The 16,048-nt window shown below is 42.0% G+C and overlaps 1 protein-coding gene across 1 annotated transcript in view; it reads right to left on the bottom strand.

Moving 5' to 3' along the window:
• ttc7a (tetratricopeptide repeat domain 7A) overlaps positions 1–16,048 on the bottom strand; it is a 58,708-nt gene that overhangs the window by 16,086 nt on the left and 26,574 nt on the right. The window contains exons 16-19 of the mRNA XM_025897469.1: positions 9,957–10,073; positions 7,645–7,757; positions 6,978–7,112; positions 3,236–3,438 (exon numbers count right to left, since the gene is read on the bottom strand). Coding sequence (XP_025753254.1) covers positions 3,236–3,438; positions 6,978–7,112; positions 7,645–7,757; positions 9,957–10,073 — 568 coding nt within the window. The remainder of the gene's footprint in view (positions 1–3,235; positions 3,439–6,977; positions 7,113–7,644; positions 7,758–9,956; positions 10,074–16,048) is intronic.

The following is a 16,048-nucleotide window of genomic DNA, read 5'->3' as shown; positions in this document are numbered from 1 at the left end:
CGAGAGAGAAGCGAGGGAGTGGGTGGAAGTGGGCGAGAGAGGATCTTTACAGTGCGGCAGTGAGAGAGAAAGAGGATCTGCTGGGATGAAAGAAATGTGGGGGAGTGATCAGGAAAGAGAGAGCGAGTCTTTAAGCGCTATTTTTCATTTGCTGGTGATGGAGCGAAATTTGTTTGCTTCTATTTTCTGAAATTTCAGGTTTGCCTGCAACAAATTGGCACGTCTCAGAGGACGACAGCAACGCACCGCGATAAACAGGACTGAAGCACTCAGAGTACTGACAATGACACAGTACAGCACGCCACAGAGGAGAGAAAGGCTACATGATTACAGTATGAACAGTATGAGGCAGTATAAGTGTACTATACTTATAACAGTATAAGTACTAGTAGCAGCAAATCGCAAACTTTAAAACATGTGCTTAGTTAAAAAAGAAAAATCCAAATTAACTTGCAGTACAACTAAGTTTCTCAGGCTAATATCATCTACAGCCATTTGAAAAATGATGGATTTGTTTTGCTTCCAAAAGAGCAAAGAAGCTGCCTTTGCTAATATTAGCAGCTAATAAGCATCTGTTAAAATTATAGCCTTTATGATAAAGGGTGCAACATCACCCACTGGTTTGCAAAGTCCTGCTGTGAAGCTTCAAGCTGTGCCTATGAGACCATAAACTCGTCAGAAAAGTGTTCTGAGGTCATAGATGAAGCTGAGGGCTGCTTTCACACATATTCCTACTTAGGTTTTGCAGACGCATAACCTCTAACCACGTGACGTTACTCTTCCGCCATTTCTGACGTGTGACAATCATGGCGACAATTTAAGCTCAAATGAAAAGAAAAAGCTAGTCATACTGGCCTACAGACCAGCCCGTTCCTACTACAGAGGCGAACACAAAAGGTGACCTTCCGCGTTCTTATGCTACACGCCTGGTTATGGATGAAATCCAGTAGAATGACTCTACTCGTTCCAGCCATGTATTCCAGCCCTAACCTTATCCCTAACATTAACCATTCTATAATGATAGTTAGATAGTGTTTTCCAAAGCGATTTAAGTAAAATGAACAAACGTGTAGATTCATTCCAAATGCTTCTCATGTTTCCTCATTTTTCCGATCTCGTAATATAAGGACATGTTGGGTGCCCGGAAGCGTAATATATCAACGATTTGTCACCTAGTGTAAAATCCTACACTTTAGGAGTGAGAACGTGTTGCACAGACAGGTCCACGAGTATGTGGCAAGCACCCATCATGAGGGGAAAATTCCTTGAACGATTGCAAGTGGTTGCTGCAGGTTGATGGGAGTCACTAGGAAGTCCCATAATCACAGAGACGGTCAGTGTTCCTCCTGGCAACCGTCTGTCACTAGGGAGAAATGTGTGTTCCTGCACGGGCTGGTGATAACATCCTCGTTATTGCTTTGCTTGCTAGCATAATGCTGTGGTTGTAGTTTGAATGGAAGCAAAGTCCTTGTCTACAAACACTGTCCAGCTACTCTCCGAGCGCTAATGAAACTGTGAAAAGTGCAACACAAACCAGAAATGGAGACTGTTCACCTCCAAAGTAAAACTTCTTAAACATGACTGTATCTGTGGAGCAAAACTTTTACTTTGAAAGTGAACCTTCTCCATTTCTGATTTGTGCCACACTTTTTTAAGTTGTACTACCGCTCACCTAGTAGTTTGCAAGATTTTGCAGACAAACGCAGCCAACTGTGGCAATCTGTTAGCAACCAAAGCAATCACTGTAGAGTTTTTTGGGTTTTTTTGGGTGGAGCACCTTGTTTAAATCCAATTTCACCAAGTGAGAACCAGCAACCTCTAGAAACCACTGCCAACCAAATACACATTCTTCTCTATCAGCCAGTGATTGTACCACGTCCAGTATGGCAGACAGCTCTCACACAATGTGCAAATCGCATCCTGTGAGAAATCACAACAGAATCTGTCTTCATTTTTGCATTCAGAGCAGTCGCCCCTGCTGGTTTGCAGGTTTAAAGTAAGTCCGCAGCCGCTTTACTTTCACACGCTATGGCTATCTTATTTACACTATAGTAAAGTAAGTAAAGTAAAGTAAAATTTATTTATATAGTGCTTTTTAAAACAGGAAGTTTTTTCAAAGTGCTTCACATGAGAATAAAAGCATATCAATCGATACAATAAAACACTATAAATAGGGTATAATAGCATATCCAATAGAACAGTTTGCTATATTGGCAAAAGTATTCACTTGTCTGCATTCACACATATGAGCTTGAGTGACGTCACATTCATAATCTATAGGGTTTAAAATGATGTCGAAATGTGATATAACAGATTAATCTGGGAAGGCTTTCCACGAGTGTTTATGGAAATTTTTGACCGTTCTCCCAGAAGCACATTGATGAGGTCAGCCATGGATGTGACTGGAAAACAAGAATTCAGTGATTTGGATGGGTGAGTGATTACTTTTGGTAATATAGTTTAATATAGTAACTGAATATAAAAGTGCTAAGAGCTCAAATTCATCTGTGTCTTGAGTCCTGTCTTTAGTTGTTTGATCAGATGGATTAAAATCTATATAATAATTTAAAAAATGGTTTAAATACCAAATTAAAAATGTGTGCGCACACTGCCATGTTGCTACTGTGTATATAAGAACATGTGGCCACAGTGGGACATGGTTTAGTCTGACCGACAAAAGTCCTCTCAAATGTACTTTTATCTACACGTATTGCTGTTGTTGTTGCGAGGAAAGTGTTTTTCTACTCTTTGGGAGGCGTGTTTATGAAGGCTGAAGGCAGCTGATGCAATTTAACTGTGACGTAATTTAACTTGGTGAATTTGGGAAAACGTTTAACTTCATTAAACAGCCCTACGCTATCTGAGTCAGAGCGTGTGAGCTAATCCACAGCAAGTCCAAATTTAAAAGATCTCGCGTGAAGTACACTTTCATATAACTTAGCTCAGTCAACTAAAAGCACTGCAAATATTTCATTAATATATGTGTATGTGTGTTTTTAGCAGACATCAAATAAGTGTTTGCACATGTTCTGCTTGCAAATTACATCAGTTTTGATTTAATTTACTCAATTATAGAATTTAAACATGTCACTGTAGCCATTCATGTGTTTGTGTGCATGTGTGTGTGAGAGAGGATACTGAACACCATGTTTGCATGTGTGACACTTGAAAGAGCAGAGTGTTACATAAGTTCTAACTTGATTGTGCAGCCTCTAAAGCATCTGCTGTCTCTCACCGTGTGCACCAGTATCCGTTCTCCTGTAGGATGCATGGCCAGGGCCTCGTCATACAGGCCTTTGGCTTCGTCCAGGTGGCCCCGGAGCTCGGCCAGGCGGCCCCGCTGCAGCAGCACAGAGTGAGAGTTGGGGAAGAGCGAGCTGGCCTCGGCTATACAGAACTGAGCCTCCTTTAGCCGACTGTCTGCCATGAACAGCTCTCCTGCAGGATGACACGGAGAGAGAAGTAAAGAAAGGAGGTGGAAAGGTCAAGAGAGGAAAAGATGTGGAGGGGGGAAAGAAAAAGGACAGAATGACAGAGGAAGGAAAACGATAAAAGAAAGGAAGTGATGACGCAAAGATGAAGAGCCAGAGAAAGAAAAAGAGGAGAATAAGAGTATTAATGCCCTGAGTAACCCTGTGACAGTGACTGAGATGAACTTTGCTGTGAGTTCAGCAGCATCATGTAAAAATAATATCTGTGCAGTGCTCAAATACTACACACAACCACACACACACACACAAACACACACACAAACCATGAAAGTGAGAGTCGGAGCGATGTAGTGGCTGAAAGTCATGAAGCTGTTGCCTAATATGGCCATCACATATTAAAGCTGCCTGCCTCCTTTCTTTGCTGCTGGGAAGATGAGGACAAACCCCACACACAAATGTTTACACACACACAAAGTCAGAATCACGCCCACAAGCACTTTATTCTCCAATAAGACCTCAAAAATAAGAGCTGACCACAGGACCTGCCCCCTCAGCTGGAGCAGACCAATGTGCGGACCGGACGCTTCAGCGGGACCTGTCAATCATTTACGCGAGAGGACATTGGGTCAACAGGCAGAGAAACCCTGAGAAGGAAACCCTTCAGCTCTAAAACACTGACAGCATTGTGCGCCCGTGTTACAGAGAGGGCTGTTGTGCAAATACATGGAGAGAGCCGTCTGCTCCCGAGTGCAGAGAACCCATGTGTGTGTTTGGTAGCGGATGTTTTGTTTGTTTACCTGTGTCTCAGAGATGCACAGATGGGAAATACTTAGTGCACGCATGCTACCTCTGCGAGATGAGAAAACAAAAAAATGGGAAAAAAAACCAAAAACCCTTTTCAGCTGCCTCAGGGTTCCTTTTCATGGCTTCATTTTGGGGGAAAAGGTTTCAGTGAGCAGTTATGTAAGACTTTCTCCTGCTGCTCATAGGAAAAAACTGTTAGATCAGTGCCTGCATGCACAGAGAATATTTATATGTTTAGAGCTAAGTATGTGAGTCTCACATACTGCTAAATGTATTCCTTTTAAAGAGCTGTGTGTGTGTGTTTTTTTCTGTTTGGCCAAAGAGAATGTGAGATAAGGAGAGGAAGTGACCGATGAGAAGAGGAATGCTATGAAAGAATGAAGGGGGGGGATTGGTGTCCAGCCTTGAGCCAGGGGCCACACCCTTGGTTTCTCACACACACTGCTCTCAGCAGAGGCTTGGAGGTTACACATAGAAAATAACCTTCAGATTACACAAAGCCACGGGGGACGTGACCGCTTGGCTCCATTCAACCCCTCTTGTGTCGTAAAGCATTGAATACAGCGAAGGCATCTTCGCTGTGTGCATTTCCATTCTTGCCTCTCATGGCTCATCCACTCAAGCCAAGTGCAACAGATCCTCGGCCTTCATTTCCTGCTAATGCTCTGCTCTTTTATGTGAACTTCCTCAGGCAGGCTGAAGAAGGGTGGAGACAACAGCGAGATGGATAACTGGGCATTGTCTCCTTAACAGAGCAGTGGCCAAATGTATTTAAGCACTGAGACACCTCAGTGTCAATTATTCAGCTATTTCATTTTAAACACCAACAAGCCTGCAAATAGATATTCTCTTCTGCTATACTGTAACGCTGCATTCTCCAGGCTTTCGCATGTAGCAAAATTAATATTCTCTGAGAATTTCAGTGGCTATTGTGCCCGAAACAAAAACGCACGCTCACAATGAACCGAGCGCACAAGCAATGTCTCACTCCCTTGAGCGACTGAAACTCATCTGAGCTGATAAACAGGTCAGTAAGGCGTTGGAAGACAGTGAGGCTGCACAGCTTTCATTCACTGTAACATCGCACGTCGCACATTCATTAAAAGCTGCCAGCGGAGATTGTATTTGTATTTACTGTAGGGTTGACCTGGATTTCTTTGGTGAGGTCATCGCTGACACATAGTTGAATGTTTCAATAGCTATTGAGGCAATTACTGTAGAGACACATTTGCATTTGGTGTCTGAGTGAGTTAACTCAGTTGCCATTTCCAGTTACTTCCTGTTTTATTTTGAAGAGTAAGCCCTGGTGTGGTATCAGGTACTGGTTCCCTGCTCTGTGACATCACCAGAAAGACCTACGCACAGTGCTTAGATAACTTATTAGACTGCCACACACTGTATGATTTATGCCACAAGCTGCTCTAAATTAACAGAGCATCATGGATACTTATTCATAACACTACATTATGTCAACTACAACTCAAATGCTCCTTTTACAGTGCATAGTAGCATAAAGGAACTAAAATCTCCACATGTTTGACGTGGATGTGATCGTTCTCTGTTGCCAATATCATCTAGAGAAAGCGAGGCAGATCTATGAGATTGGTCGAAGTTGAAATTTCACTGAAAGGACTACCACAGATTTTTTTATGGTTGCCACAGGATATTTGCCTCAGCATGAAGTCAACAATGTAAGTTTTAGGTTTTCAATAACTATCAAACAGTTTACCAGTAATTTGCTTCAGTCATTCACGTTGCTTAAAAGCCCCTTTTCCATTAGTACCTATTCGGATTGACTCGGCACGGTTCGTTACGGTTTTCAGGGTTTTCCGTTAGATAATAGTACCTGGTACCAGATACTAAAATAGTACCTGCTCGGCCAGGGTTCTAAGCGATCTGAGCAGGTACTAAAATGTGAGGTCATCAGACTGCATGCCAGCGATTGGCTGGTCGGGGAATCACTCAATGAGTCATGAGAGCGTCTCCTTCACTAAAATCAAAACCACCAACAACGCCGTGGTCCCCGAGTCTGACGAAAAGACGCAGACCGACCAGCAGGTATACTGTTGCATCGACATCCACCTTTGTTGTAGCGTTCGTGGCTCATACTAATTACGTCACGGGACGCTCGGACGCATTACTAAAACAACAACCACTCACATTGGGTGAGTAGGTACTAATGGAAAAGGCTTTAGTAAACTCAAGCTTTTAATTTAGGTTTGTCATTGTGTCAGAATCTTTTTTTAATCGGTTGTTAGCAAACTCATGATATGAGCTGCAGACTGGCTTTAGTGCTTACTGATAAACATTAGCATGCCAGTATACTGAACCGGCAGGGTGAACAAGGTAATCTATCAGCTAACGTGATAGCATGTTGCTTTAGCAGACAGGTGCTGCTCATGAAAACACTGTCATGCTTTGCTGAGTTGTAGCCTCGTTGTCTACTTCAAAGCTTTTATAAATAAAAAGCTGGATAACTGAAATGGTTTCTTACTGTTAGGCTTCATATCACTAGAGTAAAACATTGAATCTGATTCATTTGTCCAGCAAAGTTAATGCAGGGCTTGTCTTTAATTCAGTTTTAGTTCACCAGTAAATTAAAGCACATGGACCCCAACATGGTTCCATGATACGGGCTGACCTTGTATCTCAGATGAGGATGAAAAGAGGTTCAAATCCCAAAAGATCCCAACCACAATAATTTCTGAAATATCATTTTCATTCAAGTGTGCGCTCTCATACCAGCCTGCAGCCAAATGCGTTCCAGGATGGTCCAAATGTAGGTGGGCCCGTGGCGACGGGTAGAGCTGAGGTCTGACACCTCGGACAGAGCCGCTTCAAGACGGGATAGTGCAACTGATGAAGGACTCAGCGAACCTGAAGTAGGATCATAGGAAAGAAATGGGAGCTGTTAGTCCTGCAAATGTTTCCTCATCTTGCACATTAAACCAACTAAACACTAAAGTGGTGATTTACAACCTGAACAATGAATATGCATATGTTAGCATGGATGAGAAGCAGACGGAAACTGTGTTTTCTTCCGTAGAGAAAAAAAAGTAAAATATTTCAAAGCCAGTAACTATAATGTCCCAAATCCCTGAACACTAAATGTGCAGGTTGCAGATCCTGCTCTAAACACAGGTGTGAGTCACATCACTGATATTTAAACAGCACATCTGGTTTCCGGAACTGGGTTGCAGACAGGCAAACAGGGCTTTTAATCCAGAATAGGTCAAAAGCTGGGGGATTTAGACTGACCTACAAATTCACCTTTCTCACTGCTATTTACCCAAAGCCATAGAGAGAGCAGGATGTGTTTAACTTAAACTAATCAATTCGGCATGTTGCAATCCAAATATGCACAGTGACATGTCCGCTCTAAAAGATTTGAGCAAGCGAGAGAACAGACCAGTGGAGGTGTCCTGGAAGTCAGGCAGGGTGAGGTGGATGGAGGGTTTCCTGCCGCTGGGGCTGACCTCTGTCCTCTCAGGCATCGGTATACTGCTGCTGTCATCTGTCTCGCTGCAACACATCAGAGAGGACATTCACATGTACTGTTTTTGTTTTTATCCGTGAGATTCCACCTGTGACTGAAATTAAATATCAAGTCCATCTTAAATAAACTGGCTTACACATATACACATACACATAATTTGTGTATTATAGCTCGCTTGCTAATAATGAAAAGGAAAAGCAAAGGTGTGGGATAGCCAGGTCCTCCTTCTGCTTTTAGCATTTTGCTATGCTAAAGGTTATGCTAAAGCTAAAAAATATCAATGACTCACTTTTAACATGAAGGCAGCATAAAGGACAAATAAGTCAGGAAATGGTCAACTCTAAAATCAGTATTTTAAATCAGAGAATGGGTTATGAATATATATATATATACATATTCTTAAACCTTTTGAATGGCTAGGCTAGCTTAAATTACATTGTTCTGAAAAGTATTTGTCCCTTTTTAAAAATACATAGTTGTACAACATTTTTCCTTAATAAATGCAGTCTTTCAAAAATTGCACATTAAAGTTTATTAGCTTTCTCAGTTCTTTCTTCCTGCATCTTTTCTCTGTATCAAGTTAGAAAGAGACAAAAAAGCCAATGAAACATGAGCTAGCGAGCTAAGTGTGTAGCAGCAACGCTAATGCACGCTTGCATGCAGAGGTTCACAGTGTAACCAGTGTGATGTCGAGCATTATACTTATTATCGTAGCAGAAACTGCACTTCCTGAAGTTCCAGCATGCCATTTATTCAAGTGGTCTACAAGGAGTTTAGTGTGGAAGCTCTGACTGAGAGTCAGTCATAAAACTCTCAGTCATCATCAGCAAATTCATCAGCTACTTTGAGTCATTGAAGTGGACCACTCGAATGTACTTGATGCAATGATTATCGCCTGATGTGAGGTATGGACCATCTAAATTATTTTGCTTGTGTTCTGGTCAGTGAAATTCTAATATGTCTAACATTTAGTAGTTATTATTAGGTATAATTTTGTTTGTGTAATACATAAATAGAGTCTATGGAGGTACCTGGCTTAGCAAACTAGCTAGCATTAGCTGATGCTTTAACTTAGTGCTCCACTTTTTGTCCAAATGTTGGTCAGGTGAGCGCGGGGACAGTCGTGGTATCAATTCCTTCATGCTCCAGGAGCTGCCTGCATACTCTCGTCACATGAGTCCGGGAATTGATGTGCACCAAAAGGAACACAGGACCCACCACACCAGCATTTTATCCCAATACCTAATGGCAGTCAGAGTGCTGTTGCCTACCCTGTAGAGGCCTGTGTGTCTCTCCTCGGATACGCCTCTACAGACCTTCACTGGCCCACCACCAAACCGGTCTTGGTGAACGATGTTACAGGCAGCATAATTTTCGCCAGGCCCTTTCACATCTGTCACATGTGCTCAGGGTGCCAGTGGTGGCACTAGCAACCGCCAATTCTGGTATTCTATGGCAATTCACCATCCGAGACATCCAGTGACCTGTTGGAGATCATTTTGTAGCTCTGGCAGTGCTCATCCTGTTCTTCCCTAAACAAAAGAGCAGATACCAGTCCCGCTGGTGGTGTAAGGACCTCCTGCGGCCCTGTCCAGCTGTCCTGGAATCTTCTCCATGGTCTTGAGAGCTCTTGAGCAATGGCATGAAGCAGCTAAAACTGATTCCGCTGCTGAACTGACCAGATAATTATCCCATATGTTTAACTGACTTCATGCTAAACTCTGATTAAAAATGTTCATAGTGTGTATTTATTGTTCATCCTCCTAGTTCCTTCAGGAATTACGTGAAAATAAAGAGTTATATGGGAAATTTTTTAAAGAGAAAATATTTTTGTCTGTAATCATTCTACCAGGCTTTATTTATAATTGAATATAAATGAATATAATTTTTGTATTGGTTTTGGCAGTGCCTTTAGTGTTCAGTTATTATGAAGGGTAATAAAGAGCTTTGCTGTATGTCAGTTCTGGTATTCAAAACATGAAAAAGGTCAACATCTCAAAACCACTCAGGTCACAGGTAGAACATTATATCAGAAAAAGCATTAATGCGTGAACACACACACACACACACACACACTGAATAACACCGCAGCAGAGACAGCCGCCCCCTCCCAGCCTCATCGTGCACAACAGCACAGAAACTATTTGAGCTGAAAGGTAATGCACATTCTGCAGCGCACGATAAACAAAGTAGCACCAATGCTTATCTCTCTTGTGCATGCTCACCTGGAGCGGCTGACATCATAGCGGTTCTGCCAGTGTTGCAACATCTCCTCACAGGTATGCAGGGCTGTAGCCGGGCCGAGCAACACCTCTTCAAGCTTTACCTTTGTGAACAGCAAACTGGAACAAGAAACAGCCACAATGCATTTTTGTTTAAATTTGAACAGTTTTGCAAAGTATTATAACCAGAACATCTGTTCATATAAGATTAACTCATATGCATGTTAAACTGTAAACTGAGTGCAAGAGATTGAAAGCCTTGAAAGCCTTGAACCAGTTCTTATTGTTACATAAAAGATTGGAGGGGATGTAAAAGCTACCAGCTATTATCCCCTGCAACAGACTTTAACCTTATTTGGTTACAAGAGTTAGAAAACACATCACAAGACATAAATTTGCATGCAAGCATACAGTTATGTGATTGGGTGTTTGTGCTAGTGCAGTTGCTGGGAGCTTAGAGCCTGTAAACATATTGCATGTAGAATAATGCACATATGGATCAACAGAAGCAGAGAGAGTAAAGATAGTCATCAACAACAACCTCTAAGAGTTGTGTGTGTGTTGAGAGGCTGATGAGAGCAGGCTGTAGAGTGTTTCCGCTCGGCCCTTTTAGTTGAAGACAACTGGTTAAGTGATGTGGGAGTCTCTGATGTGAAAGTGTGTATGTCTCTCTGTGTGTGTGAGTGTTTGTGTGTGTGTGTGTGTGTGTGTGTAGTAATTGCCAGAAGGGGCTCTCAGAGGATGGGGTCTGTCATGGGCATCACTCATCCATGAGTGTGAGGAAGGAGAGAGGGAAAGAGGCAGAGAGACTATGGTGTTTGCCACATCTGACGCCAAGCTGTCCACTGCCTCTGTTGAAGGCTCCTCCAATTATTCTGTGCTCTCCTGTCAAGGGGAGGGGGGGAGTCTGGAGGGGGGAGGCGGTGGGATGAAGAAGAGATGGATGAAGTGATGGAGGGAAGGTGAGGATCAATGGCTGAGTGAAAGGGGATCGTGTCAGGGGAGAAAACTCTTGTTGAAATGCGCCTCGTTACTGACTCACGGGTCAGTGCACGGCTGGGAGAAGGGAGTGTGTGTGGAGGGTGTGAAGCGATGATGGAGGGATTTTTGAAAAGAAAAAAAATGTACGAGTGTGGGAGGAACGGGGTTGGATTTGCTGACATGCAGATGACAAGTGCTGCTGAGGGACGCTGAGTTGAGGATACGCCTGCCAGTAGGAGTCCACCAGAGTGTGTACGTGTGATTGTGTGCATCTCTCTAGACTCCCCGTTACTGGTGTGACAAAGCGTTTAGAAGCCTTGTGATGATGTAAACCCATCTAAGTGTTAAGATGTGACAAAGTGTGTGTGTGTGGGTGTATCTCACGTGAACAAAGAACCGCGTAACCTGAAAGTTTGTAATTATTTTCTAATAAAGCTGCTGAGTTTCAAATGAGTATGTAAAACTTATATTGTGTAATGTTTGTACAACAAATAATATAAATTTCATACTCATTCTTAGATAAATTATACTAATCTTGCTTTTTTCTTCCAGTCAGTTTCAACTTGTCATTAATGAAACCTACTCCTTCATGGTAATTTCAAAATAAGAGCTTGCAAAGAAATAAATTTGGAAGTTTCTTCTGAAACTGAAAGACAAGTTCATAGGAGGCCATTAATATGGTTAATGTAGCTACATAACTAAAAAAGTGCTTTGAAATCAGCAAAGATACCCTGTTGTTCTGAATCCCTTGTTCAATTTAATGAAGTTCAAGTTATTGTATATTGTGCACACTCACTGACCACTCTCTAATCAGCCAAAGGTGATTTAAGTGTTGGTACCAGACGGGCAGGTCTGAGTATTTCAGGAACTGCTGATCTATTTGGATTTTCCCACATAACCATCTCTAAGCTTTACAGGGAATGGTGAAAATGCCTTGTTGATACCAGAGATCCAAGGGAACATTGGCCAGAGTGCTTCAAGTTAATAGGATGGAAACAGGGGCTCAAACAACCAATCGCCACAACCAAGGCATGCATCTCTGAACACACAAGAGATGAAACCTTAAAGCAGGCAAGCTACAGCAGCAGAAGAGCACAGCGGGTACCTCTCCTGTCAGCTGAGGCTACAATATACACGGGCTCACCTAAACTGGAAAAATGTTGCTCTGTTGCAACATTATGATGGTAGCGTCACAATTTGGCCTAAACAACATGAAAACATGGATACAATATAATCAGATGAATGATAAAACTAAAACGAAACGTCTCTTGCTGCTTTAATATCCTGCATCTTTTAGAATATTAAAAGGACTGGTTCACATCAATATAACGCTTTCCCATTGTACTGAAGCACCTAAAGTGCTTTATACAACATGTCTCATTAACCCAAGAATTTTTCCCTATATTTAAGTGTTTTCTGTCTAACATTCACACTTTGATGATTGCATCAGGAGCAACTCAGAGTTCAATATCTTCTTCAAGAATACTTTGGCATGCACACTAGAACAACCAGGAATTAAACCAACAACCCTCAAACTAGTAGATACCCTGCTCCACCTCTGGAGCCATAGCCACCCACAACATCCTAACGTCTTCAAGAACATGGTTGTCATTTTCTATCAACTAAATCTTATTTGTAGAGCTCCAAGTGTTCCTCTGCATAAACACTATGAGTTCAGCTCTTGAGTTCCCACTATATGCGAGCTGTTTGCAGACGTTGTCGGGCGCAATGTTGCATCAAAAAAATATTTTTGGGAGACAGCGGATGGTGCATTACACGCCTCGCTCCCCTCATGCAATATGGCAAACACACCATCCCGATTTGCTGGTCTATTTAAGCTGTGAATTTCCCATCTTTCCCTCTGATATGTCAATGCTGCCGCTACTGCCCTGCATCGCTGCTTGCTCTTTCAACCCGTCCACCACCCCGGCATCCACCTGTAGGCTTCATGGCTAGGTCAGACCATCATCATTCCCTAGATGCCAGTCTCTAACTATATTCTGCTACCGTAACAAATAATCAAACGCGAGTTTTCGGACCTCTGGAAAGTGTTGAAAGGCTTTTGAATAATGTTTGTAGTGCTAAATTTCACTGGGCTGCACTACTTTTGATAAAAGCTGGAGTTCAAATGATGGGAGAAGCTCAATTATTCTCATTACTTGCATCTTTTATGTACAAATATTGTCATCATTTACTAGTTAATTCCAATAGCTTTCACTTGATGATTTTTGACAAAATATTGTATACCTTCAGATTAAAGGCTTAAAAAGGGATGTGTTTTGCCCTTTCAGTTAGTGAAAGGCTTCAGTAGCATCAAACATGATGAACGTCATATGAAAAACAGCAAAGTGAAGCAAACTGTTACAACGGAAAGGTTGAAAAAGACTTGAGACATTTTCAGTCTTGTAGCAATCAGAAAACGGGGACATCGGGGTATGAAACTGGTAAAATTAGGAAAAGATCTCACCGTCACTGATATAGGGCTTCTAATATAGCATTAACAGTAAAGTCATATATTCATTCTACAGCGTGTTTTTGCATGATTAATTCACTGTGAACATAAAAAAGAAATATCAACTGATCTAAGTCATCCAAGGATAGAGCCTTTTCCTCTATTACAGTCGGTGCTCTCCCTCACAGCTCCACAACAGACAGATTTCATCAAGATTACAACATTCAAAACTGCACATGAAATTACAAAGGCTGTCATTTCCAGCCTCCTGGGAGTGAGCCTGGTGTGTGCAGAGTGGAGTGTTTGAGGATGCATAGCAGTGAGTAGTGTAGCTCAGAGTAAGAGCTCAGTGGTGGCTGGCTAAGAGCGGTGAGCGCCAGCGTAAACTCCATATAAAAATAGCTAATAATGTTCCTTAGAAAAAGTGGTACATGTACAGTATTACTCATTCTGCACTCCCACAGATCAGAGTGCGGATACTCTACAGGCAGATGGGTGCACGCACACACAGAAAAGTGCACGTGTGCGTCACACTCGAGTATATAATGAGTATACAGATATACAGTATGCACATCCATAGAGAATAACACGCAAGACCCTGGGCAGACATGCTTGCTCAGAGCACACAGTAATCCAGGCCTGCATGTGCAGGCTAACACATGCTTGTGCAGAATCACACACACACACCAACACGCACACACACACACACACACACACACACACACACACACACACACACACACGTAGCAGTACACGCTCCTGCTGCAACATCCCGTTAGATGAATGCAGAATCAAAGGCTGGGATTAATCATTCTCTTTAGTACAAACTGTGAGACCACAATCACTGTCTCTACTCCTCTCTCTCCCTCTCATACACACACATGCACACATACAACCCTCCCCTCTCGCCCCTGTATTGCCTCAGCTCTCTCAATCTGTAGCAGAATCCCATTTCACATTGAAATGCATGCCTCTTTACTGAGTGATTAAAATTTCAAAGAAAAGGGAGAAATGGAGACTGAAAGATAAAAAAAATGAGAGACAAGAAAAGGAAGAGAAAGAAAGAAGGAGATAGGATGAGATGGAGAGAGAGAAGACGACAGAAGCCGGGGGTAGAGGATGTGGGAGAAAACGGAGGAAGGAGAAATTGTGTATGCTACAGTGAGCTGACAGTTTGCTGTGGTGCAGAGAGGCAGTGGCAAACAAGAATCACACACATGCATGCACACATGCAATGACACACAAACATGCGTGAGCAAGATTACGATCTCAAACACACGGTCGCATCCTCTTCGCCCCCTCCACAGCAGACAAGTACACACACAAAACACACACATGCACGACTGTCGCGGAATGCGAGCTTTGATCTCAGATGCTCGCTCACGTATTCAAAGCAAATGATATTCAATGAGCTCGTTACTGAGAAAACACATCCTTTCACACCAAGTCTTTGGATCTTTTATTCTCTGACTCTGAGGTCTGCAAATGGGCCTCAGTCCAGATGGTCCAGAATGTTCTAGGATGGATTTAGGACCATGTTTCTTTTTGCAGTGGCTGGTTGCGTTGCATTGCAAGTTCAGTGATACAGTGTTTGCAAAAGACCTTCATAATATTTGACTATTCCTCTCTGTCTGCATGGAAACAAGCATACTCTGTTGGTTCAGGTGGAGACATTGATGCATTACTATATAAATTTGAGGTTTAATACTGGTGTGCCTATTAAAAACCTGAGATGGCTCAGTCAGTGAGCTAAAAAGCTAACTTTGTAAAGAAATGAGTTGCTGTCTGACTACGGCCACACAGTCACACAACAGTGTCATCTGCATAGAAGTTTAGTTAATTTGTTAGGAAAAGCTATTCTTGCCTGTACATATGCACACAACTCAATAACACCACCGAGTTACAACTTGCTAACTATATAGCTAACAGTGAAACTAAATTTATCTGGCTTTCTTCACTAATTTATTATGTAAAGGCTAGCTGGCTAAGGGTGAGAAAGAAAGCTAAAAAGAGGGAAAAGGGAAATTACAAGGTTGTCATTATTTCATAGACTGAATTTTGAATAGTTAAAATTAACCGATTGAGGCAGATACTAGCAGCTAGCAACTAGCATTTTGAGTTGCACTTCTGGTGACTTTTCTTTTGGCTGTTTTTGGTCTCCACCTACTTGTTCTTAAGCTGCCAAAATGCTCCACTTCATTTGACTGGCTTTATATACATCATTTAAAAAAAAACCTAAAAACAGCTGCTGTGAATAAAAATAGGATAAGAGAGAGGATATCACAAAGCTAATTAGTTGCTAGCTGCTGCTGCTAAAACAGCTTTTAAGAGAGCAGCTGAGGGAGATGCAGAAGGGAACACACTGACACTAGAAAATCTTTCAATATAAAGCTAATGCAAAAAACATATTCACCACTGCCCTGCTCATAACTTTATCTTTGTAGTCCAACTTAGTCCAGCTATCACTTTAGCTATAATGTTTTGTAAGCTATTATGCGCTTCATGATTATTGATTGGCTAATAGTTTGGGCTTAAGCAAGTAGAGCCAGCCTATTCACATCGCTACTGTATGCCTCTCTCTCCACTAATCTGATGGCTTAGTTTCAATATGTATTACTGACTTGACAGTAAAATTATTACTAGTATTACAGATGAATAAATC

The sequence above is a fragment of the Oreochromis niloticus genome, linkage group LG13, assembly GCF_001858045.2.
Source record: "Oreochromis niloticus isolate F11D_XX linkage group LG13, O_niloticus_UMD_NMBU, whole genome shotgun sequence".
In the NCBI taxonomy this organism is placed as follows: Eukaryota; Metazoa; Chordata; class Actinopteri; order Cichliformes; family Cichlidae; genus Oreochromis; species Oreochromis niloticus.
The sequence above is the reverse complement of the archived record's forward strand: the minus strand, read 5'-3'. Positions and strand labels throughout refer to the sequence as shown.